We start from the raw sequence: 26,985 nt of genomic DNA, 5'->3' as shown, positions 1-26,985 counted from the left end.
AGCTCCAGATGCTCCCGCACAGCCGGAGCTTCTCCCTGAAGGGATGCTCTCTGACCTCGGGCCCCTTCTCTGATTGATCTCAGCTTCGTGGCCCCTTCCAGAGCTGGAAACACCTGCAAGCATAACCTCAACCGGGCTGTGCTAGGAGGCAGGGAGCGGCTGTAGGGGCCTTTCCCCTTGTGCCCCATCCGCGGCCCCTCTCCGTCCTGCGGCAAGGCCCCAGCGCCGCGGTCTCCCATCCGCGCCGCGGCCCCAGCAGGCTCTGCTTAGCTTGCGGGGCCCCGCGAGAAGTAGGTCACGGCTCAAGGGAACCCGCGCGGCCCGGCGGCGTCTCGGCACTGCGCAGGCGCGCTCGCTCTCCCGCCCGCGCGGCTTCCGCGCGCCGTCCCCTGGAGCGCATGCGCACGACCTAAGTAAACACTTCATTTCCCACCCATCCACCCCCTCCCCCGCGGCGCCGCTTCCCTACACAAAGCCCACAGCGCATGCGCCCTTCTCCACCCCGCACCTGCGTGTTGTCCTACTGCCGCCTCCCCCCTTGTCCGAGACCTCTCGCGCACGCGCTGCGGGCACACACCGGCTCTCCGCGCAGGCGCCCTGGGCAGCTGCGGCCTCGCCCCTCCCCCCGCCAGCCTCCCGAGCAGGCGCAGTGCGCGCCCTTCCGCGTTCCGCGCATGCGCCCTGAGCGAGCGCCCCCTCCGCCCGCCCGCCTGTTCCCTGAGGTAACTCCCTCTCCTCAGTCCGTTGTTCCCGCTCGAGTGGCGCGGTCCCGGCAGCGCGGCGCGGGGGGCTGTTAGGCCGCGGCGGCCCGCGTCGTTCCGTCCCGCGGCGGTCGGAGCTCCTCCGGCCCCCGCGGCGGTCCCTCTGCGAGTCTCCGAGCGGGGCGGCTGCGGGCAGAGCGGTGCGGACCGGTTGGGGCCGGTTCCCCGCGCAGGCGCAGCGCCCCGTAAACAGGAAGCAGCGGCGGCCCGGAGCGGCGGAGACAAAGGGGTTGTGGAGCGGGGAAAGGAGGGACTCGGGTTGGCTCGGCTCGGCCCGGCCAAGCGAGCGGGGGTCCTGGCGGCGGGCGGCAGGATGGTGCAGAAGGAGGGGCAGGCGGCGCTGGAGGAGCCCCAAGGCAGCCCCAACCCGGCCGGAGTGCCCGGTGCTCCCTTAGAGCCGCCGGGCGCCGCCGCGGGGCCGGTCCCGGGGGGCGAGGAAACCGACACCGAGACGGAGACCGCGCTGGGCTCTCGCCGCTTTCTCTGTGGCGTCGTCGAAGGTAAGAGCTCTTGGGAGAGGGTGTGTGTGTGTGTGTCCAATATTCCTGGGAGACGGGGGGTGTGGGAGGAGGCGGGGGGGGTATTTGGGGTGGGGGTTGTTATCCGCGGGAGACCGGGACGAGGACTGGTCCCAGCTGGCGCTGCTGTTGCCTGTCTCCTCCCCCGACCCGTTGCGACGCCCGGAGGAGCCCGCTCTGCGAGGAGGGTGGTGCGCGGTTCTTGGCCGGGGCTCCCGCCGCTAGAGACGGCTGGGGGGCGGGGAGGAGCCGCGGCTCTCGGGCGGGGCTGCTACCCCTGGGGCTTGTGCTGGAAGCTGTTCATTAGTGCCCTTTGATGGCAGCTGTTCGGCGGGGCGAGGGCAGGCCTGGCACCCCCAGCGGGCCGAGGATTCCTAATGGAGGCTGAGACAGTGCTGTGGCTTGCTTGCTAGTACGCATCTAAAGGGGGAGGTAGGAAAGAGAAGAGCTGCTGTGCGATTATCCCAGCGGTACAGGCTCTTCGTGTGCGCCAGAGGCTCAGATCCAGTTTCCTGGGTAGGGAATAGGGGATTCCATAGACATCGGTTGTGGAATTAATATTAAATACTTCATGTTCTCTAAAGTGTTGTAGCTTACTCCTTTAATTTTGCTATACGACAGTCCTCTTCTGTCTTTTGGCATAGTTGCAGTTAAAAGGCTTAAATTGTTGCAGAAGCTGCAGAACAAAGGGACTCTGCATTTCTCAGTAACTACGGAATTTATCTGCATTTCTGACAGGTCAGTTAGGGTAGATGGTTGAAAGCCAGCGAGAAAAAGAGTTTATTCTTAACATATTAGTTGATTTGGAATTGTTCTAAATTCTTCTAGACTGATGTTACTTCTATACCTATAATGAATCTCCAGTAGCAGATCAAAATGATTAATGGATGGAATGGAGAGTGAAACGGGCAGTTTATCAAAGTCGTTTATCTGCATTGCTTGCAGAATGCCTTTTGTTCATGTCTCAAAAGACCATTTGGCTCCTGCAAATATCACTGTGGGAAGTGCACTAGGCCCAGTTAATGCCTTTATTTTTTAGCACTTACTACGGCTTAAATATACGGTCAGTGTGGAGAGAGATGTCTTTGCTTTATTAATAGACTTAATTCTGTGAAGACAGATGTTAAATTGAAGGCTTTGGATGCAGATAACAGTGAATACAAGTTGTAACAGTGTGTTTTCTCATGTTTCTGCCAGTACGCCTTGGCCGCGGATCACCTGTTCATCCAGGTTCCTGCTGGAACCACTGCATATGCTGCAATCATTTTTCTTGTCATCTTAGTTACATTGTTGATCTCCTCTGCATATGTTTTGGTGCAGGTGTTCTTGACTGTACCGTGCATAAAACAAAGCAAGAAAATGGCCTCTGCCCAGTGAGGCAGTCTGGCACTGGTTAGGAGTTACCAGTCTAACGTTAATATGCATGTAGGAAAAAAGGACTAGAGAAGTGTTTAAAAAAAAAAAATAACAAAAACACCGCAACCCCAAAAACCAGCAACCAAAAAACCCTGTTGTGGTGAATAAGGTAAACGGTAGTGGGTGAAAACGTCTGTCTCTTTAGTGACTCAAGAGAATTATAGGAGTAAGAGGGGGGGCAGGGGGGGAAAGGGGTTTAACTTCAGAAGTGTAGATAAATACTTAAACGTAGTGCAGCAGTTAACACAGACCAGAGGTGGGGTGAGATTAAAGCAGTGAGATGGAGAGTTTGGATCTTTTGTAGAAAAGCAGGGGGGAAATTGAGCAAATAGTGGGTGAAAATATTGAGTGTGCACCCTTAAGAATGTGATGAGCTTATAACAGATATAAAATTCACTGTTTTGGGGAGTAATATGGTCTGAGAGAGTACTGGATGCCTCTGGGATATCCTGGCTTTTTGTAATGGAGAGCATGGTGACTGGGATGAGGTCTTTGGCATGACCTGCTGAGTTGTATGAACCTGACACAGCCTTGAGGGGATAATACAAAACCAGCTTGATTTTTAGTTGGACAGAAAGATCCAAGAATTGTCGTTGGCTGGAAATGGCAGTAGTCTAAGAAATGTGGGGACAGATGGAAAAGTATTGCTTTGGATTAGCATGTTCTCTTCAGTCTTACTTAATTAGTTTTTGTTATCTGATTATTTTTTTTATATATAGTAGGCCCCTGCCCCACTTTAGGCCAGTAGGTCTGAAACAGTAGGACCATAGGTAAAGCAAGAGAGTCCTGAACCAGTTGAGATATGGGTATTCGTTAGGTATTGCAGTATTTCATTCCTTTGTGGGTTGTTGAGCTTCCTCAGGGCAGTGTTAGTCAGAATTAGGCAATTCTAGTGCAAATGAGAGATCTGTTCAGGGCGAAATAAACTTGGAGGTTTTCATGCCTTGCAGCTGCTTTCTTGTTTTTTTCCTCTGTTTGTTTAACTGTCCTCTGTTGGTCACTTTGCCGTTTGTGAGGAGCAGTAATTACTCAGCTTTGCCACGTCGTGGTGCCAGTTAGTCTGGTATCACTTTTTGAGAAAGTGATTCTTAAAACTGGAGCCTGCTTTAAGCTTCTTAAAAGCACATTGTTCACTTAACAGGTTACTGAAATAGTTGTTAATATATAGAAAATGTTTCAGGTGCATCGGTTTTGAAAGGTTGTAGGAGGGTGGGTTTTGATCTCCGCGAGACTAAATATTTACAGATTTACAGTGGTGCATAGCTTTGGAAATGAAGGTATTGTTTTCCTTTTGAACTGGTGTTCTGTGGGGACTTGTGAGCTTTGTGTATTAGGAGCATCATTCATCACTGAGTGGCTGTGCTGTTTGAAAAGAAGAGCTTATTAAATTTCAGTGTTATTTTGGTCTCTGGTCTTTGCATAGATTGCCAAGCTGAAGCTTTGTTTTGAAGTGCCCACTTGTGGTTGAACTGTTTGCACATAGGTCTAAGTGAATTTACTTGACTAAGAGTGCATTGAGAGTGCTTTTCAAGGCGTTATGTTTCTAGAATGGGAGGATTAGATTTAAAACCAGAAGCAGTTACAATTTCCATGGAATTCCATGACTTTGAATCTACACTATTCTATATTCACTTGTGTAGGTGCGTTTATACAATTATTCAAAGACATAGTCTTAGCTTGTAAAGATGTGGGAATTGTAAAGTAAGAGACCAGCTTGCGAGTTAATTTTGACTGAATAAAGGGAATAAAATCCTAAGCATTTTGTTGACTCACTTGCGCATTTTTTTTTAATTACACATCATCTACCTCAGTGTGTACTTAGCATTCTAATCTGTAGCACTGGTTCAGCATTTTCGAGCTGGTAAACATTTTCAAGTGTCTTCAGTGTTCATATTACAATCAAACCTACTTTGTAGGTGTCTGGAGTGATAGTTTAATTAGGTTATGACTGTTCAGTCTGCTCTTGTAATAATGCTGACTTGCCTTGTCAAGGGCATATGCTCAGGAATACAGTTTGGATTCTGAAAATTAATTGCTTCAGTGGCCAAAACTATAAGACCTTAGATCATAAGAAATGACATAAGTTATAATTGCGGTTTAAATTTAGATCAGTTTAGGTTATTATACTTTCCTAGTGCTGCCTAACTGGATTTTTTTATTTTCCTGCTTTGGGGAGCTTTTTGATGAATATAGCAGAAGAGGAAGAAAACGGTGTGTTGTAGTATCATGTTTCATGGAGCAGGCATAATCTAACATCTAATGGGATAATTTTAATCTTGTTTCCTCTAGGTTTTTATGGAAGACCTTGGGTTATGGAGCAGAGGAAAGAGCTTTTTAGAAGGCAAGTCATGCTTCCTTCTGCTGCAGCACATTCCATCAGAATATAATAATAATCTTCCACTTAAACCTGATAAGAATTACTGTTCTAACCTAGAGCAGCTTTTTGCTTAATATCGATATCCTTGGGGGCTCACATTCACCGTTCCATCTTGCCTAAACCGAATTCTTCCAGTATCAGTTGTGTGTAAAGTTATTGTCACTTAATTGGATAACACAATGTTTAATGAAGAACAAAATAAATTAGATCAAGTAAAACATTGAATTCCTGAATTTGTGGACTATTTTCCCAATGAAGGCTTTTTTCCTATGTTTGTAGACTTCAGAAGTGGGGACTAAATACATACCTGTATGCTCCGAAGGATGACTACAAGCACAGGATGTTCTGGCGAGAAATGTACTCTGTGGAGGAAGCTGGTAATTGCCTTTATTTCCCCTCTGTGTTTTCTGTTTAAGAGACACTTGAATGAATTGGTCATTGCTACATGTGCTTGTGTGTGTTCAGTCACAGTGGCCGTTTCCAGTGGTGAGGGGAGACCTGTTCTTAATATCCTGCAGATGTGTTTAGTGGAGCTTTGGTTCAAGCATGGATTTACTACTTTTGACTAACTCTACAGATGATTTCTAAAACTGCTTTTAAGGCTTTGTCTTATGAGGTTTACTTTTTTCCAGGGAAAGGTTGCTCAGAATTATTCCTCTGGCTCTTGAACGTCTGGGCCATATTTTGGAGTAGAAATTATTTGCTCTAGAAAAGAAAAAAGATTGATGAGTGACTAGCATGCCCTTTTATGTGATTCATTAAGTGCTTGTCTCAATGAAGAGTGCCAGTCAAAAAAGCGGCTTCTGACTATTTAGTCAGAACATAAAAGACCTGTTTAAGGTGGTGTGAGGCGTTTTATCCACCTCTGGCATTTGTGGGATCTCTACAGTGTTTTATTAGCCTGGGGAGATTATAATTTTCCTTGGGTGAGGGGAAGAATGTTACTCGCTGGAAATTAAATAATCCTTCTTGGAGGCCACTTTGAATCACTGCAGAAGTATAATCTAAAGGATACTGCAAGATAATTGCCAATAAGAACAAAGATTAAGTGTTCTAAAGATAATTCTCTTTATTCATTGTATGGAAGAATAACTTTGAAGTTTGTTTCTTAAAGTAACTAATTCTGCACAGTGATGTTAAAAAAAAAAAAAAAAACACCCACAAAAAACAAAAACCAAAAACCAACCAAACAAAAAAAAACCAAAACCCAAAACACCTTTTCATGTGCCCTGAGCTTCAGTCGTATGAATAGTGTGTGACTCGATGTTACGCAGCGTAGTACTGCATTGAACTGTCTCTTAGTATGTGTGACAAAAATGGAAAAAGTGAGTAATAATTCTAGAGCTGTTGGTCTGCATACTGTAAAAACAGACTACATCCACATTTGTCTCACAACATTGAGATAAAGAGAATTTAAAAGATATTTTTTAAAATTTAAGATGGAAAATAACGAAACAAGGACAGTTGTTATATTACTTTTGGCACAATTTCTGAGAACTGTTCCAAATAATTTGGTGCTGTTTGCTGTGCTAGTTTTAAGAGATTCCAGCAAGTTACTATTTTTTTTTAATTATGGTAGCAGATACATCTGCATTTTATAATTTACTTATAATGATGTCGGAGATGATTATTTTTAATTGTTGAATTATTCTGAAATACTTGAATTTTATTTCCAGAGCAGCTAATGACTCTAATATCAGCTGCACGAGAACATGAAATAGAATTCATCTATGCAATCTCCCCGGGACTTGACATCACTTTCTCCAATCCTAAAGAGGTATCCACCTTGAAACGCAAGCTGGACCAGGTCAGTGTGACGCAAACCTGCCCCAGTTGTAGTGCTACTCAGTTTGAACGCTTCAGTACCCTGCTCGCTCCTGCAGCTTTGCGCAAGCTGCTTTGGTGTTTTCAGCACTAGTGTTGGCTTGAACGCCCCTGAGCAGTTCCAGTGGATGTGTTCAGGTTGCACTGCAGACGTGGCCAGCGATCATCTGGTTTAACAAAAAGTCTCATCTTGGATTGGATTCTGAAGGCTGTTCTTGTCTTCTGAGTATTTTGGGCTTGAAGCCAAGATGCATTTCTAAAGCAAGAGCTCTTATCCACAAGAAACGCCTTCGGAGGCAGACCTGACATACACATCATCTTTGTGCTCCTAATTGACTCCTCTCCTTTGTCCAAAAGCTGTTAGTTAGCTTTTTTCCAGCTGTCTGTCCAGTGAGGTCAGCTTTGGGTGGTTAAAATGGGAACAGATTGCAGGTCCTTAGAGTCTTTGAGAGAAGCAGAGCGGTGGGTCAGAGATAGGTGTTCGTTGTGAATAGGTACCAAAGTCTGTCTTGCCTCCTCTACCTTCTCCCCCATTCCTGTAGCTTTTCCCTTAAGATAGGGGATTATCCCTTAAGATAGATTTTAAAATTCTACAGTTTGATTTAAAATAAATAAATAAATAAATAAAGCTTTTGCTCTTATCTCCTGTATTAGGTTTCCCAGTTTGGCTGCAGATCTTTTGCACTGCTATTTGATGATATCGATCACAACATGTGTGCAGCAGACAAAGAAGTTTTCAGTTCCTTTGCTCATGCTCAAGTCTCGATCACAAATGAAATTTATCAATATCTAGGAGAACCAGACACATTCCTCTTCTGTCCTACAGGTAAAATGAGTTTAATCATTTAGTTCAGCCTTAAATGAGGGGGTTTGTTATCTTACTGGTTGAAAAGTTGGTTGAATATTTAATCACTGCTTTAAGGAGTATTTTGGGGCTGTCTTAAGAAATTGACTTATAAGGAAAGGTTGAAGTAATTCAAATATATGCAGAGTTTTTGCCAAAACTACACATCTCTGAAAGGCTTGACACTGAGCAAAGAAGGCAGCTTGATAGAATGGTTCAAGAAGTTGGAACTGAAAATGAGGTTAAAGGAAGACTTCTGTTTGACTTGCACAAAATATTTTGCTTCTTGATCTGGCTAGCTGTTAGTGTGTTAGAATTTTCTTACAGTAGAGGTACAGCACAGTCTGTGCTCACTTCTGTCATCGATGCCTGTTTTTAGTAAGATTACCCACTTGCACTAGTCACTGAGTTGCTTTATTTGTTAAAAAATAAGATGCACTCGGGTCCAATCATTGCTTTTCAAAATTGCAAGTTTCCTCTAATACCTGTAAAATATTGTAAGGGAGATAGAATCATTGTGTTCAGAGGAGTGTGTTGTTGCAAGGAAAATTGAATTCCGTGGCAATGTTATCATTGTTGTTGACTTGTTTATCCCCTTACGCTGTAGTAGTTTGATTCTGTTGCAGATCTTTTCTTCAACTTTAGAGAGACATATGTGTTAATATTTTTAGGTATTTGCACTTCATAATCAGTCTTAAGGTTTCTAGTTCTCTTGCACGTTGTCTGCTGTAACCTGCCCTTCTATTTATGGACTTTATTAGCTTTTTCTTAATTTTGACAGTTGAGTCATTTAAAATAAATTATCTACCTTTACTTTCTGATCTGTATGCTAAGTATCATTCATAATGTCCTTTTTGTTTATACTTTAGACTTTGGGCCTTTCTTGGTTAGTTTTGTAGATGTTTCTCTTAAATGATAGTATTCTCTCAGTGTGTTTGTGGGACAGTTGGGTATGTTGTCACACATGTGCATCCTTCTACTAACAGTGACGTTCCCTTTTCCTGTGCAGAGTACTGTGGAACTTTCTGTTATCCAAATGTTGCCCAGTCGCCATATTTACGGACTGTAGGAGAAAAGCTGCTCCCTGGCATTGAGGTGTTATGGACAGGTAAAAATAGTTTGGTTTGGGTTTTGTTTTTTGTTTTGTTTTTTTTTTTTAATTCGTTGTTGGTGTTAAATGATTTCAGAAGCATTTAGTAAAATAAACTGACCAGCTACTTGGGGGTTGAATCTTCAAGTATATGCAAAGCCCTCTGATTATCCTGTTTCCCTCTTAGGTCCGAAAGTTGTATCCAAAGACATTCCAGTAGAGTCCATCGAAGAAGTTTCAAAGATCATTAGGAGAGCACCAGTTATCTGGGATAACATTCATGCTAATGATTATGATCAAAAGAGGCTTTTTCTTGGGCCATACAAAGGTCGGTCAACTGAGCTCATCCCGCGACTAAAGGGAGTTCTGACCAATCCAAACTGTGAATTTGAAGCCAATTATGTTGCTATTCACACGCTCGCTACCTGGTACAAGTCTAACATGAATGGAGTGAGAAAAGATGTGGTGATGAGTAAGTATGCGTAACTTTGCCAGGATCTGTGCTTAACCATATCAGTCATACTGATTTTTTTCTTTATTTTTAATGATTCTGGCCTGTTCTCACCAACGCTTGGCTTTTAACATCACCTAGTATTTTCTGTCCCATACGTAAATGGCAATTGCCTGAAAGGTAATGAGCATTTAGATTGTTTTATTGATTTCCTGGGAAGTATCTGTAGTATGTGCTATCACAGAATTTCTTAGTCTTGAGAGGTACCTGTGGTTGTATAAACAGCACTCCCAGCAAGCAGTTTTAATGCCCAAATTTGATATAGGCATCCATGGATTTGATTTCATTGGAATAGAAGCCGTTCAGATCAAAAGAGAAACCGAAGGCCAGAATGTCTAGTTTCTGCATACTGTTTCTGTGTTGACATTGATGGTGACCATAGATTCCCACTTTGTCTAATTAGGATGTAATGCTTTGTCTGTCTTTGAAGTAAGGCTGTTAGACAAGACATTCAAGAACTTCCTAACACTACTTTTTTTTTTTTAATTAAACTTTGATGATAACTTGTCTCTGTAGCTGATACTGAAGACAGTACAGTTTCTATCCAGATTAAATTGGAAAATGAGGGGAGTGATGAAGATATTGAAACGGATGTTCTCTACAGCCCACAAATGGCCCTGAAATTGGCCTTAACAGAATGGTTGCAGGAATTTGGAGTACCTCAGCAATACAGCAGTGAGTCTGATTTGGTATCGTTCTGGGGTTGGTAGAAAAACATTAAATGTTCAGGACTTGCATGTAGACCAAAACTATTTTTATCCTGGCAATTTATATACTTTTCAGTTGGAAGTATTTTCTGTCTTACTATTAGTAAGGGGAAACCCTAATAAAGAAAGAAGAATGCTTGACATTCTGTGGCGTGCCTGTAGTGCCCCAACTGATCACCAAAAGCAACCTCAATATGTGATCCTTTGGCACTTCTGATACCAGACAGGGAAGAGTCGGGATCTTCCCAGTCCCAGTTGTTACTAGACTACCAAGTGACCTGGGAGAATCAGAAGAATTATCTTTTTTTTGAAGAGGGTGTTAGATTATTGTAAACATTATTTCTGGCCCAGAAGAGTCCATATTCTTCCAGTTGTTTTAAGATGGCTTTATTTTTCTGAGTTTCTGTCTGCAGAAACTAGCTGGGTTCCGTCCAGCATTGTACACCTTTCTTGTAGCAATGGGAGCTTGGAATCTGAGGTAAAATCTGTTTTTTTTTCTCAAATGGAAAGCTGCACTGATCAGATGCCATGGCAACAGAATCATCCATGACTTGCAGAAGTTGCTGGTTTGAATGTTAGATGGCAGATACTGAAAACTCTCAACTTGTTTCTTCTTGTTCCCAGGTAGGCAAGTGGCCCACAGTGGTGCTAAAACTACTGTAGGGGATGTAGGGCCTCTGGTGGCACCATCCTCTTTAAATGCAGCAACTGTGGTTACCACAGTTTATCAAGAACCCATCATGAGTCAGGGGGCGGCGCTGAGCAGCGAGTCACCGGCCTTGGTAAAGGAGGAAGAGAAGAAGCAATCTGATGAGGAACCGATGGACATGGTGGTGGAAAAACAAGATGACGCAGACAAGAATGCTAATCAGATACTGACAGATATTGCTGAAGCCAAGATGGCAGAGGAGTTGAAGCCAATGGATACTGATAAGGAGAGCATCGCTGAATCCAAGTCCCCAGAGATGTCTATGCAGGAAGACTCTGGTAGTGACATTGCACCTATGCAAACTGATGAGCAGATTAACAAAGAACAGTTTGTGCCTGGGCCAAATGAAAAGCCTCTTTACACAGTAGAACCAGTGACTTTAGAGGACTTGCAGCTTCTTGCTGACTTGTTTTACCTTCCTTATGAACATGGGCCCAAGGGTGCACAGATGCTGAGAGAATTCCAGTGGCTGAGAGCAAATAGCAGTGTTGTCAGTGTTAATTGCAAGGGAAAGGATGCTGAAAAAGTGAGTGTGAATCTTGTTTCTCTACTTTTATATTGAAATCCTGAGCAATGTTATCTGTTGTTTGTAATAGAGACTGGTGTTCTACTTCCAAGGACCTGAGGGCTAGTGTATAACTAACCACAGGTCACAGTAATTTTCGTTCTCCAGTGGAATCTACTGTTTTAAGCCCTGTAGTGCCATTTAGTTGTGAAGCAGTCTGGTGTCTGTATTTGATCCCCCTACTGGCCTCACTTCCGACAGCCATAGAGAATATCTATGAGTCATGTGGTGTGGTAGTCCACACTGGTAAAGTGACGTAATGAACTGTATAGTCTTCCTCTGTATTTAGAGTACCTCTCCGCCCTAGAAGGCTGTATTTGATCTTGTGGATCTTTTGCCTCCATTCATAGATAGAAGAATGGCGTAACCGAGCAGCCAAGTTTGAAGAAATGTGCAGCTTGGTGATGGGGATGTTCACCCGGCTTTCCAATTGTGCCAACAGGACAATCCTTTATGACATGTACTCCTACGTCTGGGATATCAAGAGTATTATGTCAATGGTGAAATCTTTTGTGCAGTGGTTAGGTAGGTGCATTGGGAGCCATTATAATCCCAGACAGTGTATTTTTTTTTTTTTTTAATTAGCCCACGGGGAAAACAAAGTATTAGGCAAATGTGTTTTCTTGGACATGGGGTCTGGTTTGACCCTGTTTTAAAGGCTTTCCTGTCTCACTATTTGAAGCAATGCTTGCTGTGAATTTGCTTTGGTATTATAAGTGAAGTCTGCTGGATGCTTAAGATTGGAGACCTTGATTTTCTTCTTGGGCTAATGAAACTTGAATCTCATCTGACACGTAAGTGTTGACTTTAACTTACTCTTGACTGAATGCACACTGGACTATGCCATGTAACTCCTTGGATACCCTGGTGTATGATTGGAAATGACACTACGAAATGTGACCACGTCAGCCATCTGCTGCTTGCTCTGTCTTGATAACATTATTGCTGTCTTCAACAGAACAATTGCAGAAGCGACCTTTCAATGGGCCTGGCCAAGAGGAAGCCGATCCTCCCAGCCCTGTGCGCATGCGAGCTTTAGCATAAGGCTATTCTGGTGCAAAATAACTTCCTTTAAACACTTTCCAAATTGCTGATTTTTTTTTTTTGTTAATTTTATTTTTTTGTAATGGGTGGAAATTGTGGAGCTCTCTAGACAGATTTAGTCTGAGACTGAAACTGATCTTGAAACAGTTTTTTCTTTTTTTTTTAATGTGTGGTGTTTTTTCTTTTTTCTTTTTTTTTTTTTTTCCTGAAAGATTTTTGGGAGATCCTAAGTTGGCAGATAGCACCAGCATGGCCTGGGTAATTCTAGTGACCTCATTTCACTTTCAGGTTTCAATCCAACTGTAAGGATTATGCTGTGGACTTGCTTGACATACACAGCAGGCAGCAAAAGCTGATGGTCTCACGTCACACTTTCTGTAGCTGTCACAAACCTCACAGTGGTTAACCATTACACAGCCTTGGTCTAGTCCTAGTGTTTGGATTGTCCTTACATGATACTCTCAAGCACTGGCAGGTTTAAGCAGGGGCTGAGAAGACTTGTTAAGTCATCAAGTCAGTCTGTGCTCAACAACTTCCTGTGTGTTGTGCTTATTAAATACCTGATCCCTCTATGTATGGTTGATGAAGAGGAGCTCTTACGACTGCCTCTGTAAAGTACAGAGAAGAAAAGTAGCTTGGGAGAAAAACTTGGCAGCATTGTAGTATGTTAACGTCTCTGCCCAGTGCGGTTTAAACGCTTTAGTTTGTGCATTACTAAGACCAGTGTAACACAACTCCCCCAACTTAACTATTCTTGCTGTATGTTGACCTTTAGCTGGAAAGAATGCTCTCTTTTTGATAACTTCATCTGTTAAAAACTCCAGGCCAAATCTCTGTAAAGATAACAGTGATTCTTGTAATCTCTAAACATTGAGGGCCCAACTTAAGACTGCAATCCAGAATTATCAGGCTACCTACTGATTTCAAATGAAATTGTCTTCAGTGTTCAGTGTCCCTGTGAAGTTGGGTTCAAGTCTTTGAATGCATCAAATATCTGGAACAGTTCTCCTTAGAAGCAGCTTTGTACATACTAGCTCTGTTGACTTTGGCACTGTTCTGTTCCACTACTCAAACTGGTATTAGATAGTTGAAAAAACAATTTTAAGAGTTTTTGACATCTACAGTTTAATACTGTCATGCTAACAGTGCTTCTGCGAGAGGGGACCTTTCTAGTCTTCATTTTACATTTTATCACTAGTGTAAATACATATAAAGCAAAGGTTTTTGCTAGAAAAACATCATGATGTAAAGCTAACTATGTTACAAATCCAAACAAATCAGTTTTCACAACGGTGTGCTCAATGGTCCACTGAATGTTCACTTTCTTCACCTCTCCTCCCAAGTCCAGCTAGCATTCAGTCCCTTAAATTAGTGTGGCTGTACAGTACTATGGATTACTAATGACTTCTATTGTCTTCTTCCCCATTGTGTACAGATGGGAGAATCCTCAGCACAAGTTTCTACTGCTATTGGATGGACAGCGCCAGATGTTCACAGCGCGTCGTCATTAATTAATTAAAATGGAAAGGTTTTGTCTGTGAGGCAGCTCAGATAGCTTAGATGTGCAGTAGGCATGAACTGAAGTCACATTTGCGCAGCGACTAAGGCATTAACTATGTTTTTCATTTATACAGCTCTTCATTCACGCAGCTCTTTACTGTAATAATTGGAAGTGCTAGTTAAGTTGTAGTCTCAAAGGACAGACAGATACTGTCTTCCAAGTTACTGACTAAATCTCCTCGTGAAGGGTATCTTCTTATGTGAGAATTCTAAAATGTGGGAGCAAACCAAATTCAAATTCTGATGCTTGGATTGTTTCTGAAATTTGCCATACTTAGGGTAGTTTTTTATTTAACATGCGTTCCTAAACTCTCATAAATGTCAAACTTGGCACACTTTGGGACTCTCTGACTAGCACAACATACTTGTCTGTACTGATCCGAGACGGTTACTTGAACAGGAGTTAGATTGCTGTCCACAAAAGGAAAAGAGTATTTGCGCTGCTCATCTTGTCAGAAAACTGGGCAGGTAATTGAAATCTCCACTCCAGATACCACGCTTTTTTGTTTGCTGCAGAGTTGCCATTTCTGTTAGTTGGTGAAGGCTGTGGTGCCTTGCTGGCGGAACAGTATTAAAAGTCAAACAGCTGATGGAAGTTTCTTTTCTAAAGCAAGTCTAAACTAAAGCTGAGCACTCCAGTGGGCCTGCTGTGACTGGTTGATCAGCAGGGACCCTGGTGCATCTGATATGCTTGAGGAAGAAAAAAAATCAAGATGCTAAAAAGCCAAGCTAGTGTTTTCTGTGGCCAACAGGGTGTACTAGTTAAACTGTGAGTTAATTCCAGTTAATGCTACTTAGCTTTTTAACATGCCAGCAGCAGTGTGAAGGTACGGCCTGGATTACCTAAGTCTGCATCATCTCTTGCAAGAATACTGTTTGATACAACTGTCCTGGCTGCCTGAAGTGTTCCAGACTGTTTGCATATATTGCCAGTCCTAGTTTTCTGACAAGATTAGAAACAATCGTTACTAAAATGTGACTTCAAAAAGGTCCTTTTTTTTTTTTCCAAGAGGCTGTGATAATGGCGTTTATTTGATCTAAAATTTACAATAGTAGTTATTGAGCCACGTAGCTTCCAAGATGTAAACTTTTCATAGCTGAAATGGATGTTTCTACCACAAGTATACAAAAAAAGGATGTACAAAATGTCTGGGAAGCGTATGTGATTGTGCGTGGCACCATTCTCCTTCTGGTCTGGAATGAGGTGCGTTAGCTGAATCACCTCGCCTGTTCTTGGGTAATCATCTGTCACAGGTAATCAAACATTCGGAATACTGCAATTAGCGCACAAGCACAAATTCTTTATAAAGCATACATTATTACAGCCTCCCCCCGAGCCCTGGATTCTAGCTCAGTCAGAGAGCGTTTTCCACAAGTGTGTGTTAGCTTTTTGGACATGTTAGACACCCAGGAAATCCCCCTTCTCGTAACATTCTCCGCTTGGATCTGATCTCAACAGGGTGTCGTAGTCAATCTTCAGCACAGTTCTTAAGTGGAGACCAAGAACCCTGGGCCTTTAGAGGTGGTCTAGCAGGAGAGTTCCAGGTATCAATATGACTTCACAACTGAATGACATTTTCTTTGTTTTATGAGAAACCTTTTGTTGCACATCAGAGGTCTGGAAGGATTGGTCTGCCGAAGGCTTTCTGGTCCAAAGCCCATTAGCCTTACAGCTTGGTTTAAAATAATTTTCCTCCCCTTTCTACAGTAATTTCTCAAGGAGATGCTGCCTGTCCCACGCGCATGCGAAGCGCAGCGGCTTTAGTTGTACATTTCACATTGTTTCTTTGCAGGTCGCACAGCATTTTTATCTGCGCCCGCAATTGCACAATGCGCGCATGCTTGTCTGCCGATGGGAATTCCATGAGCAAAAGAGACAGTCGTCCAAATTTTGGTTCCTCTCCGAGTAAAGCTGTGATGCGCTTGGCTGCAAAGATTTCAATTGGCAAATCTTCTCAAATCGCTGTTTATACCATGTGCAGATTTGTTCATGGATTTTTCAGGCGCTGTACTTTTCCCCCCTCACAGGTGCTCTGCGCGCAGCAAATTGAATCAGCGCATTGCTTTTGGGATAAAGCGTCTCCTCTGGCCAGTTAACCCTCTTCAGACCAAACCTTTCCTCCTGACATTCTATGTTCTTATGCAGAGCCAGTGTAGATATGATTGGTAAAAAGTATTTTAAAGCAGATAAGATTAACAGACTCTTAATGTGCTGTTTCAATTGATATTTTAAAACACCAATTGGATATTTTCTATTCAAATAAGGTCTTTGCATTTGTAAAGCATACCAACCCCACCTTCTTCTGGGGTGCCTGCAAGTAGCAAATGTTAATTTGGGAGTCTGCAGTGCACACCCAAGAGCGATGGGTTTTGTTGTTCATACAGTCATATTAAGTATTTTGTTTTCACAGCGTTTGCTGCCTATTGATGGGGCAAATGACCTCTTTTTTCAACCACCTCCGTTAACACCCACTTCCAAAGTGTACACCATACGACCCTACTTTCCTAAAGACGAGGTAACTGCTTTTTGACACTTGTCACTGTTGCTGTTAGTGATGAGTTTCCTTTTCTGGCAACACTGGTCGCTGCTGAGCCCCTTCATCCCCTAATGACACGCATGTCCCAGGATCTTGCATGACGCACAAATGCGGGCTCACAGGAAAACTGAGGTTAGGTGACTTGCCTGTGGTTCGGCAGCGCGGTGTGCAGCAGCGCAGGTATACCCACATCTTGATTGCCGGTCTCCCACCCCACCACCTTTTCAAACCTGAGTGCCCTCCCTGTTTCTGAGAGGCAAGGTAAAATTGTTTGCTGCTGGAAGAGGAAATTTTGCAGTGGGAACGCATGCAATAGCTTAACCTTAGGGGCAGTGTGTGTACCTGTTCATTCAGTAATTGTTGGGGTAACTGCTGGTGCTCTCAGAGCTGTGTGGGCAGAATGTTGATCCTGTGTCTCAAAATGTAGCTGTAAAATGGCAACGGTATTTCAGACATTCTTCCTGGTTTAATTACAGTTGTAAACTTTTTGGTCTGGTTTTGAAAGGATTACTGTCAAATCTGCTTTGTAGGCTTTGATACTTTGAAACCAGGAATTTTGTATTAATCTTCATCAATTAAAGATATCCCCCCCCCCCCCTTTTTTTTTTTAACAGATCCATAGTGTAGCTTTCTTCCTGTTAGCTTAGCAAGGATGGTGGAAACTAATGTATCGACCCACAGTTAACAATCTTTGTGGATGCAGTTTAAACAATGTAGGGATTAATGTAGTTTGAACTTTGCATTTGTAGCGACAGTGAGATGAAACATGTTTCCTTTGAAACAGAAGTATTTAAGTTGAGTTCCCAGAGCTCCAATGACTTTGTAGCCAGTCAGACAGACAAGGCAGGTCCTTTACCTGCCAGTTTCAGGCTCTGTCCTGTGCCGTTCTCCTGGGCAGTAAAGCAGCCTTTTCCATACCTGACCGCAGGACTGTACCTAAGCTGGTTTGTTCCTTTGTAGGCAATGGAACTGATATTTCTAAGCCACCCAAACAATTGGGGATGCAGCTAAACATGCAGTCATAAAGATGTGTCTTCTGAGGAGGAGTTCCCGCTTTGTGAAAGGCGCCCGAGACAAAGCCTTTTTGTTGAGCAGTGTGAAGTGCCGTATTTGAAGTGTGGCTGATGCAAGCTTGCTTGGCAAAGGGACTCAGCTGAAAGCCTTTCACATGCCGCAAGTCAGGGTGTGTCGGTGCCTCACAGGGGTTAAATTGTTGCACTTGAACATGGGAGGTTTTGAAAAGGGACTTTGCAGCAAGGGTGTTGGTCTTACTGAGTGTGCGGTAACTGACCCTCAGGGTTACTCTTGTGCCCTTAGGACGTGCAGGAGGTTGGCCTCCTGCCTTTCCTTCCCAGCCACTCAGCTTCACCGCAATGTTTTTGACAGGCAACTTCAAGAGTTACTTTTGGGGAGCTGGGGGAAGAGGAATCCTTTCTCATAGATGGGTACTTCTGTTCTGTGTAAATTAAGTCTTTTAGTTCTAGTTTACACTGGAGCTGTTAATGAAATCCCTTTAAAACAAAGTTGTTACCTTTAGAATGCAACTGATGACTTGAAATAATCTCTTCTTTTCTCTTAGGCGTCTGTGTATAAGATCTGCAGAGAAATGTATGCCGATGGAGCTGATCAACCCTTCCATAGTTTACCAGACTTAATTGGAGACAAGTAGGTATTAGGAATAAATGACCTACAGAGGTGGTTCTGAAGGATGAAGTCCTGACGCTGTATTTAGTTTGAATTTTTGAAAGTGTGTGTGTGAGTAATGCAAAGAGCATTTTTTAAAAAAAAAAAAATGCCCTTTGCAGGCCTCAGGAAATGGAGGGGTTTGTTTCTTAAAGATACTGTTAACAGTTACATCTCAGTTTATGCTTTGGTCACCTGTTGTGAGCTGTTAGAAGAAAAATAAACTTATCTGAAACCTTTATAATATGAAACCTGTTCATCATAATATCCTGTTATTTCACATTTTGTAAAAGTACATCATGAGAGTGTCCATAGTCTGTAGTTACCCTCTGGTATTTTTTTCCAACCTAGTGTAGTTCTTCAGATAACTGAAATTTTTTTGAGGACCAATCTTGCAGCTGACTGCCTTGCGTTTTTTCTGGAATACATGTTATAGATTGCTTGTACAAACTTTCAAAAAGAATAAGCAATGATAGGTGAGATGAAGTTAAAAAAGGCATTAAATCTGAGCTGTAAAATGAGCTACTTTGAGTATTTTTTTAATGTGTTGAGTGTTTGACTTAGACAGAACTCTGTAAAGAGGCTGCTATGTGAGTGATGGGAAGGTAGTTAAGAAAGGATGTGTAACAGTATCAAAAAATACCTAGAAGAGAAGATGGAAAAACAAGGAGGTAATGGCAGCAGAGAAACTGAGAACAAAAGGTGAGGGAAGTTTGTGTCTGAGTGAGAAGAGCAGTGTGTATATAACTGTGGGATCCTGAGGTGCAGAATGTTACTCATTGCTGAGTTTTGACAGCTGATCCACCTGTTAATTAATGCTTTGTAGAAACTAATTCCACTACTGGAGGGCGGTTCTTTGCTTCTTTGGGTGACCCCAGAGTCTCCTCTAGAGTACCTGAAGAGCATACTTGTTCAAAGTGACCTTCTTTTGACTGAATTTGGATGCTTGTTTCCGCAGGTTAGTAGGAGGTCTGCTCACCCTCAGCCTGGATTACTGTTTCGTCTTAGAAGATGAAGATGGTATATGTGGCTATGCCTTGGGAACGGTTGATGTGACTCCTTTCATTAAAAAGTGCAAAATGTCTTGGATCCCTTTCATGCAAGAAAAATATACTAAACCAAATAGTGACAAGGAGCTGTCTGAGGCAGAGGTTGGTATAACCCATGGGACCAGAACTGTATGCTGAACTCTTTCTTTCCAAAGCAGGTCTTTGGCTTTGTTTTGCATTCTGAGCTTCCATGTAATTCAATTTTTGTACCTTTCTTAAGTCTCTGATGACCGTGGTATCTGACATGTTAAAAGGTGACAGTAAAGTTACTCGCTGCCATTCAGATACAGCTGTGTGTTGTAATACAGCCGTGAGATGTTCTTCAGTAGTAATCAGTGCAGTGAACTTAATTGAGAGAAAATTACATTTTGAAAACAAAGGATTGCTTCTGCTCTGTTCTCCTGCAAAATGAGATATTAGTTTCCCTGTGCTGCAGGTAAGGCGAACCTGACAGTCACATCAGTTTAAGTGTGGAGAACAAATTAAAGAGCACTTGGTTTTGATGTTGAAATTCGAGCTATCTGTGGAGTACGACAGCTGTAAATGGTGTGAAACAACATCTCACCTTTAGCAAGGGCTAAAAATCAGTGTCTTGACTTGTTTTTGGAAGAAATTAGAAAAACGATGCCACTGAACTGTCAGAAATAGTGAAAAGTTCTAGCTGATGCATTCTTGTCAAGGAAAGGAATGTGTTTAACACTTGGAGGTGCTGATCCACACCTGTGTGTGGAAGGAGGTGTGGACAAAGCTGTAGTAGAGGCAGGCCCAGAAACACGACTTCTTAGCCTTTTTCTTTCACTCTCAAGAGGGAGGAAATACTTTCCAGAAAGTATTCTCCAGCAAGTTGTCTGAATGTGAAGACTGGTGTCAGACTGGCGGACCTCCTAAGGGAATCCCTGCTGGTAGGGGCAGGGCAAAGATGGCGTATCTGGCAGTGAGCCCTTGCTTTGTTTGACTGGGACTGGGACAAAGCCTTAAAGGAGGTCACGGCTCTGAGAGCACAGACCTTCCCACAAGCAAAGCAAAGCTTCCTGGAAGTGGAATGAAATGTTTGTCACCCTGTTGTGAAAATGGCCACTATTTCTAGGCATGTTTGATGGGGGAAGTGAAGTACATTTGGGGGAAAAAAAAACCCAAAAAAACCAACAAACCAAGCCTTGCAGCGAATGCTGGTGTTCTGGGGTAGATGTGACTAGAAGGTATCTTAGTAGCTCCACTTACCGCTGTTGAAGTGGAGCTAATTCTGCAGTCTAGGTTTTATGACTTGATTCTTCTTACACTTGCACAGTGCTGTACTTCCAACTGTGTATGTAAATTCAGATTCTGAAGGAAAGCTTAACGCATATAAAGATACTGGAAACTAAACATGGCAAAGCTATAGTAGGGTACGGTAAGGGAGAAGGGGCCTTGATTTCCAGAAGTTTAAAGCCAAACTTTGGAGAGAAAGCAGGAGGCATTTTGTGCTGATAAACTAGTTTTTCCATTGAGATGTTTAAGAACGTTTTTTTGCTGTTGGTACCATGCCCCAGATTTTCTGCTGCTCATACAATGTCTCAGAAAAAGTCTGTTTCTTGAGACTATGGGCTTGAGGGATGTTCCCGGGAGTACAGAGGAGCTCTTTGTACTTTACTCTTGAGATGGATGCTGTGGGTTTTTAGCCTTTTAGTCTTTTGACTACAAAGGAATGTAGAGAATATTCAGTGGAATAAAATCTTTTGTTTTGCAAAAGAAAAATCCAGTCCTCTGACTTGTGTGATACTGTTGTGAGCTTTTCTTGCTTGTCTGGGTTCCTGTCAGGGAAGTTTGTCTGGTATCTGCTTTTCCTGAGATTAGTTATTGATCACAAGAGATGAATTCGTCATCTCTCTTACTGCTCCTTAGCCCCACCTGTACCGTACTCCTTGACAACCTGCTTTACCTTTTGTAGCACTTGTGCGGTTGGAAAAAACAGGCGTCACCTTTGCCTGGGTGCTTGCAGGCAGCCCGGCTGGCTGAACGCTTTCTGTGGGGCTGTGCCTGTTACAGCTGGGACAAAGAAAAGCCCGGAGGAGCAGGCGTGGTTCTGAACCTGAAGCAGCTCGACAAGTTTGAACAGAGGCTCTCCCTGTGGGAGTTTGAGAGATGGCAGTTGATGGATTTGAGGGGATTGCATTTAAACTTGACCTGAAGGAAAGGTTGGGATTGCTGATGTTACAGTTCCTCGTGTGATGAAGTCCTGGTCTGGGTTGTTATGACAGTGACTTCCAGATAGGCAAGAAGTGAAGTCAGGTGGCTTGTTTACTTGAGCCAGTGCTCCCCAAAGGTTTTAAGGTTCAGTAACCAGCAGGGGGAATGACTTGAGTGTATTTGACTTTGTCTGCTTCTGCGTTACCTCACGTGGTTGTTCCATTCCCATGAGCTGCACAAAGTTAACGTCTGATGTCACGTTCCCAAAGACCTTCCTGGGTGATGGTGATAGTCTTTAGTGATCAACAACATCCTTAATCGCTAACAAGGTTTATTTCAAGTCTTTGTTGGGGCAAGTAGTCCAAGATAATTGCATGGACAAGAGAGATGTTTCCAGGCCACTGTGAACCAAAGAATACACGTGGGAGGTTAGGACACTTAGAGCTAAAACTGCCCGTGTAAAATGCAAAGAAAAGGAATATCTGTGCACAAACTGTTGGTTATGGGTTGGCTTATGGGTGTTCTCACTTGAAGTGTGGGTCTCGGAGAAGCTGTGCAAGGAGTCTTGCATTCTTCCTTCGACAGTTTGAGAAGTTTCTGTGGTCTGTCCTTTTATGTGGAGTACAGAGAGCAATTCAGCGGGAAAGGGTCAAAGTGGCCATTGGAGGCATAGTTGAAAAGCTGGTTTGGAGCAAAGCAGCTGCCCGTAGTAAACGTGAATGGAAAGCTGGATAGTGATTCAGTGTCTGCTTCCCATATCCTTTTCAGAAAATAATGCTAAGCTTCCATGAAGAGCAAGAAGTATTGCCAGAATCGTTCCTTGCCAACTTCCCATCGTTGATAAAGATTGATATCCACAAAAAGGTGACGGATCCGAGCGTGGCCAAAAGTATGATGGCCTGCCTGCTCTCTTCTCTAAAGGCTAATGGTAAGCTTCTTGCACTCAAAATGCCTTGTTTCCTAACTCCTTGTTTCCTAATACACGTTAGTTGGAGGATGCAAGGCAGGCTTGGGGTGGTTGTAGTAACGTGCTGTTTGCACGTCAGCCGGAGATACTCGATCCCTGCTGTAGCTTGCAGTCTAGATTTAGGTAAATAACTGAAAGTTTTCAGATGGCTGACTTAGGCTGCTGTCTTTGGTAAAACAAAAAACACTTTAGCCGTTATCCTGCAAACTAAAGAACGGGAAGAAGTCGGGAGCAATTTGGCAATGAGAGCACACATTTTCAGATCTTGAACAACACCCAAGTGTTTATGTTTCCCCTGCTGGCATTGGTAATGATGCTTTTTCTTGCGTGCAGCAGTGTGCACTGGTGGGTAATTGCCAAACCCTTCAGGAGGGGGAGGTGCTTGACCGCCTGCCTTGCTGCCCACCTGAGGTTCACAGTCCCTTTACGCGATTCGGTGCCCTCTTCTGCTGCGGTTTTCTGAGCCAACGTCGAGTCTGAGGATGTTTTCCTGTGAAATAAAAGGTGTGCAGAGGGTTTGTTCAGACTGACAAGACGTCTGCGATGTGCAGTCCCTTTAGGGGATGGTTGGCCACGTTGCCCTGAATCTGCTCTCTTTTGGGCACTATGCTCCATGTGGAATTGGACCAGTGATTTCATTGGGTTTAAGTGTTCAAATAGGTGGGAGCTCCAGTAGTATTTGATGTCTGTGCTTTTTACAGTAGCTCTTCTCCTACAGTGTTGTGTTTCTTTCTTCCTTCTTCAGGCTCCCGTGGGGCTTTTTGTGAAGTGAGACCAGATGATAAAAGAATCCTGGAGTTTTACAGCAAGCTGGGTTGTTTTGAAATTGCTAAAATGGAAGGATTTCCAAAGGATGTCGTTATCCTTGGAAGAAGCCTGTGAAGTGCTTGACAGCAAACTGTTCCAGTACTGTAGTCCCTTAACAGCTGGGCAGGTAGTGGTGGGGATCTTCATATGGTCTAGCTGCACAAAGCCAGCAATAAGCCAGCTTGGTAGAAGGGGCTATGCGAAAATCACCCATCACACATTCAGACTGTAACTTGTTGGAAGAGGATAATGCTGCTGAAAACACTGTTTTAACAAAGAGAAACCTTGTCCTCTCCTGGTCCTGTGTGAAGTGCCAAGGAATCTTGCATGGGCTATAGCTTCTCAGAGGAATCCCTCTCAATCGGTGCTGTGGTTGACAACAGTTCTCTGCATTCACGTGTCACCAGAAAAGTGGTCTCTGGCAGAAGTATCTAAAAAGATGCAGGTTTTTCCTGTCACAGAGCAGGATGTGCAACTGCAGGTTGCAGAAATGGGAGGGATTGCTTGTGTCAATCAGCAAATTTAAAGATAAGTAGCTACAGTTCTATTTTTGACTATCTTTATGCTTGTTGATAAAGCAATGACCCGTTGTCACTTCTAATGACCATTGGTTCAAGCTTTGTGCTTTGTTAGGGACAAATGTGCAGTGGTCTGTGGCAGAAGTCACTTAATGACAAACCTGTAAATTTCAGTGTATATAAACTTAGCTGTATGCTGACTAACTTTTTGTTTACCAGTTTTTGTAACTTTTTCTTTTGAAAAGTGAAATGGTATAGGTCCAAGATGGCACTGTTGAATAACTTAAAACCACAGTGGAGAACGAATCGGTCCTCAGCACTGACCTTCCTTATTGTGCCTCATATCTAGGGCTAGAAACCAACCATCTTGGGTAAGGGGAGTGGTTCCCAAATGATCCTTCCTTCAGGTGGTAGTTTGTCGCTGCTTGAGGTTGTCATGGTTCTCCTGGGACTGAAACAGCGACTCACAGGGTGGTCTGCTGAACCCGGTAATCTTTGTAATGTGCGCATGGGATGGTGGGTGCAAGAGGGTGAGAGGGAGAGAGCTGGCCCAGCTGGGGTTTGTCCTTGGAACAGTCACCGTGTTTCAAAGCCTGTTCGTACTAGTTTGATTAAATCAGGGTCTTCAAGTCCTGCACATTTGTATCGAATAACTTTTCTATAAGAAATGCCACAATAAGCACATTTTTACACATTATTTAAATGGTTACCTACTTTTAAATGTTCCAAGAGTTTAGTATTTTTACCCAGGACTGACATGTTTGGCTATAGTATGGAATCAGGGTGGTATGGGATCTGGTAGTGAGGTAGTTGCATCATTTATGAAATTGGTATTTCACAGGAGTCCTCGTGTCCCAGACACGTAATTGGCCGACGGTGTACACCTTGCAGTACCTCCTGCTTTCCCCTGCTGCCATCAGCCGTCTTTATCTTCCTTTGTAGTTTTCCAGGGGTTTTTCAGTGCTGTGCAAAGGAAGTTCCGTTCCTTTCATGAGCCTCCAGATGCACAGGAGCAGTTGGGCAACCCGTAACGGGTGGCGTCGTGACTGCAGGAGTGTCGTCTGCGATGTGTGAGGAGGTGCTGCGTGTGGCCTTCTGGTGCAGTCACCTGCAGGATGGTGGGCTGGTTTGGGGGTGTTTTGTTTTGTTTTGTTTTTTTTCCTTTGCAGAATGTGAACAATTTTTTAATGCGGTAGCAAAGTATTTAAGTTGAAACAAGTTCATTTCATTTTTAGAGAGAGGTACGGGATTGTGCTATGGGATTTCATGTAAGTCAGAGCTGAATGCCACTAGTTTTTATACAGCTTTGAGTGCATGTTGAGTAGCTGATACCTTGGTTTATCAGGTGGGAGAGTTTTGTTTCTTCATGGATACCAGAGTCAACTTATTTTATCTGGATGCATAACATTACAGCATAGGATGCTTGTGGCCTTATTTCTTGGCTTTTAAGGAGTTGCCACATTTTCTCTTCCTATGACTTTGTTATTATTATAGAAGTTAATTGTATAAGCCTATGGAATGTCAGGCCAATACCATCATTCTAGGATTGTGAAGTGATATGTTGACATATCTTTCATGGTTATGAATTTTCATTGAGGTTGGAATGCCACTTTCATTAATCTGTTTTTAGATCAACAGTGTCTGTAGCAGAAAAAAAAAAAAAGACCTGTAAAACTGTATTTGAAGACCATGCGAGAAATAGAATAAAAATTGAGAAGTGAATGTAAATAAGCAATGTGTGTTCTGTGTGTGAGGCTCCGGAACCAGAAGGGGTTCAGCAGCGTGCTGTACAGCACGCCCTACGGGCGGGATGCCCTCGGGGTCGGGTGGCAGAGGGACTCATCTCTGGTTTTGCTGGTGGGCAGTGTGTCGCGTGGTAGACAGCTGTGCTGGTGCTCTTCAGAGGCCGGTGTTCAGTGACCCTTCAGAAGTACTCGCCCCGAAGATTTTTTTGGGCTGGCAGTGACCTTTCTCGTTGGCCCTTCTTTGAGTAGCCCCACCTGTTTGGTAAAAACCAGTTCTTTCAAAGGTGGTCTCCAGTGCCTGGCAGAGGCAGTGTGAGCTGCGGTGCAGCAGTGCTCCTTTGCCCTTTCTTACTTTTTTTCTTTCTTTCCTGCTGGCTGCTGGGTTTAGACGTTGCTGAACCCCAGAAGAGCCGGCTTGCAGAAACAAGGTGAGAGGCGAGGGAACTTGAGGGTCACAGCATGTGTAAGGAGCAAACGTTGTAGCTCCACGGTCCGGCCTTAGTTGTACATCCATGACATGTAGCTTGGGAAGCAGAACGCCTGCGAGAGCTACAGCAAGTACCTTCCTGCTTAGAATGGCAGCCCAGGGAAAGGGGAGAGCTGGGGGCACGAGAAGCAGCTTTTTCCTGTGCTCGGTTCACAAGAGCTCACCTGCCCGCTGTGGAAGCGTGCCAGTGGTGGGTGCGGGAGGTGCGTGCTGTGGGGAGCGTGGTAACGCCCAAACTAGGCAGGGAAATGGGCTGTTAAAAACTCCTGATCCGGTAAATCCGCGTGCTATGGTAAAACGGTAGCTTTTCTTCCCAAAATCACGATGTGGTGCGTAGAGGTGCCTCTTTGGTGCAGCTATGGCAGAAGCGGCGGCGTGACTTGGCTGTGTCAGCCCCTCTCAGCCCGGGCGGCGGGTGGGGACTCCGGTGCCGGCCAGGAGCCTTTCCTGTCGGGGGGCGCGAAGCAGACACGGGCTCTGTCGCCCCCGTGGCTGCCGGCCGGGTCGCGGCGGTGCGGCCAGCGGGCTGCGCAGCGCAGCCACCGCAGGAGCGAGCGGGGGCGCTTGTGTAACCGCGGCTGAGCGAGCGCTCGCCTTGTGCTGGGGCCGGGTTTGCCTTGTCAAACCCCCTCAGCCGCGTTTCCCTTGGAGCGGCTCCGGCTGGAGCAGAGCGAACGGCCGCCTCGCGGGGGTCTCCGCTGCGGTGGGAGCAGAGCCAGCGTCTGACCGAGAAGGCGGGGTGAGCTCATCCTTAGCGGGGGTTGGTTTGGTTCAGCGGCTCCCCCCGCCACCCCTGCAGCACGGAGCGGGCTCCTGCCCCTCCTGCTCCGCAAGGCCAGCCCGCGCCTCTGCTCCCCGCGGGCACTTTTGAAGCAGGCTCTTGCCTTCCGTGCTCAAAGGCTCCCGCACCGCAGTCCCCGGTGTCAGATCACGCTGCTCTCGCCCTCACCCACGCTTAAAGGGGTAGAGATGAGCCGGTCCCTCTCGCTGTGTCCCTGTCACCCTCCCACCCCTCTTTATGCCCTCGCTCTTCTGCCTCTCCCGCCTCCGGCGGTGCCCTCTGTCTTCTCCCCCGTGTCTGGGGAGGCGGCGGGGGTCCC

At 44.4% G+C, this 26,985-nt stretch overlaps 1 protein-coding gene across 1 annotated transcript; it reads left to right on the top strand.

The window, feature by feature from the left end:
• The first annotated feature begins 1,074 nt into the window (after positions 1-1,074).
• OGA (O-GlcNAcase) lies at positions 1,075-25,384 on the top strand. The gene is made up of 16 exons (XM_086467379.1): positions 1,075-1,261; positions 4,985-5,036; positions 5,352-5,449; positions 6,749-6,879; positions 7,551-7,722; positions 8,750-8,848; positions 9,018-9,302; positions 9,858-10,016; positions 10,673-11,283; positions 11,673-11,847; positions 15,386-15,471; positions 16,338-16,442; positions 18,043-18,128; positions 19,105-19,297; positions 22,130-22,289; positions 23,074-25,384. Exons 1-16 carry the CDS (start codon positions 1,075-1,077, stop codon positions 23,208-23,210), a joined length of 2,736 nt encoding a protein of 911 aa, XP_086323505.1. The 3' UTR covers positions 23,211-25,384.
• Positions 25,385-26,985: the final 1,601 nt, after the last annotated feature.

Source organism: Leptosomus discolor, chromosome 6 (genome assembly GCF_034619465.1).
Source record: "Leptosomus discolor isolate bLepDis1 chromosome 6, bLepDis1.hap2, whole genome shotgun sequence".
Lineage (NCBI taxonomy): Eukaryota > Metazoa > Chordata > Aves > Leptosomiformes > Leptosomidae > Leptosomus > Leptosomus discolor.
Note: the sequence above shows the minus strand (reverse complement) of the source record. Positions and strands in the feature narration are given on the sequence as shown.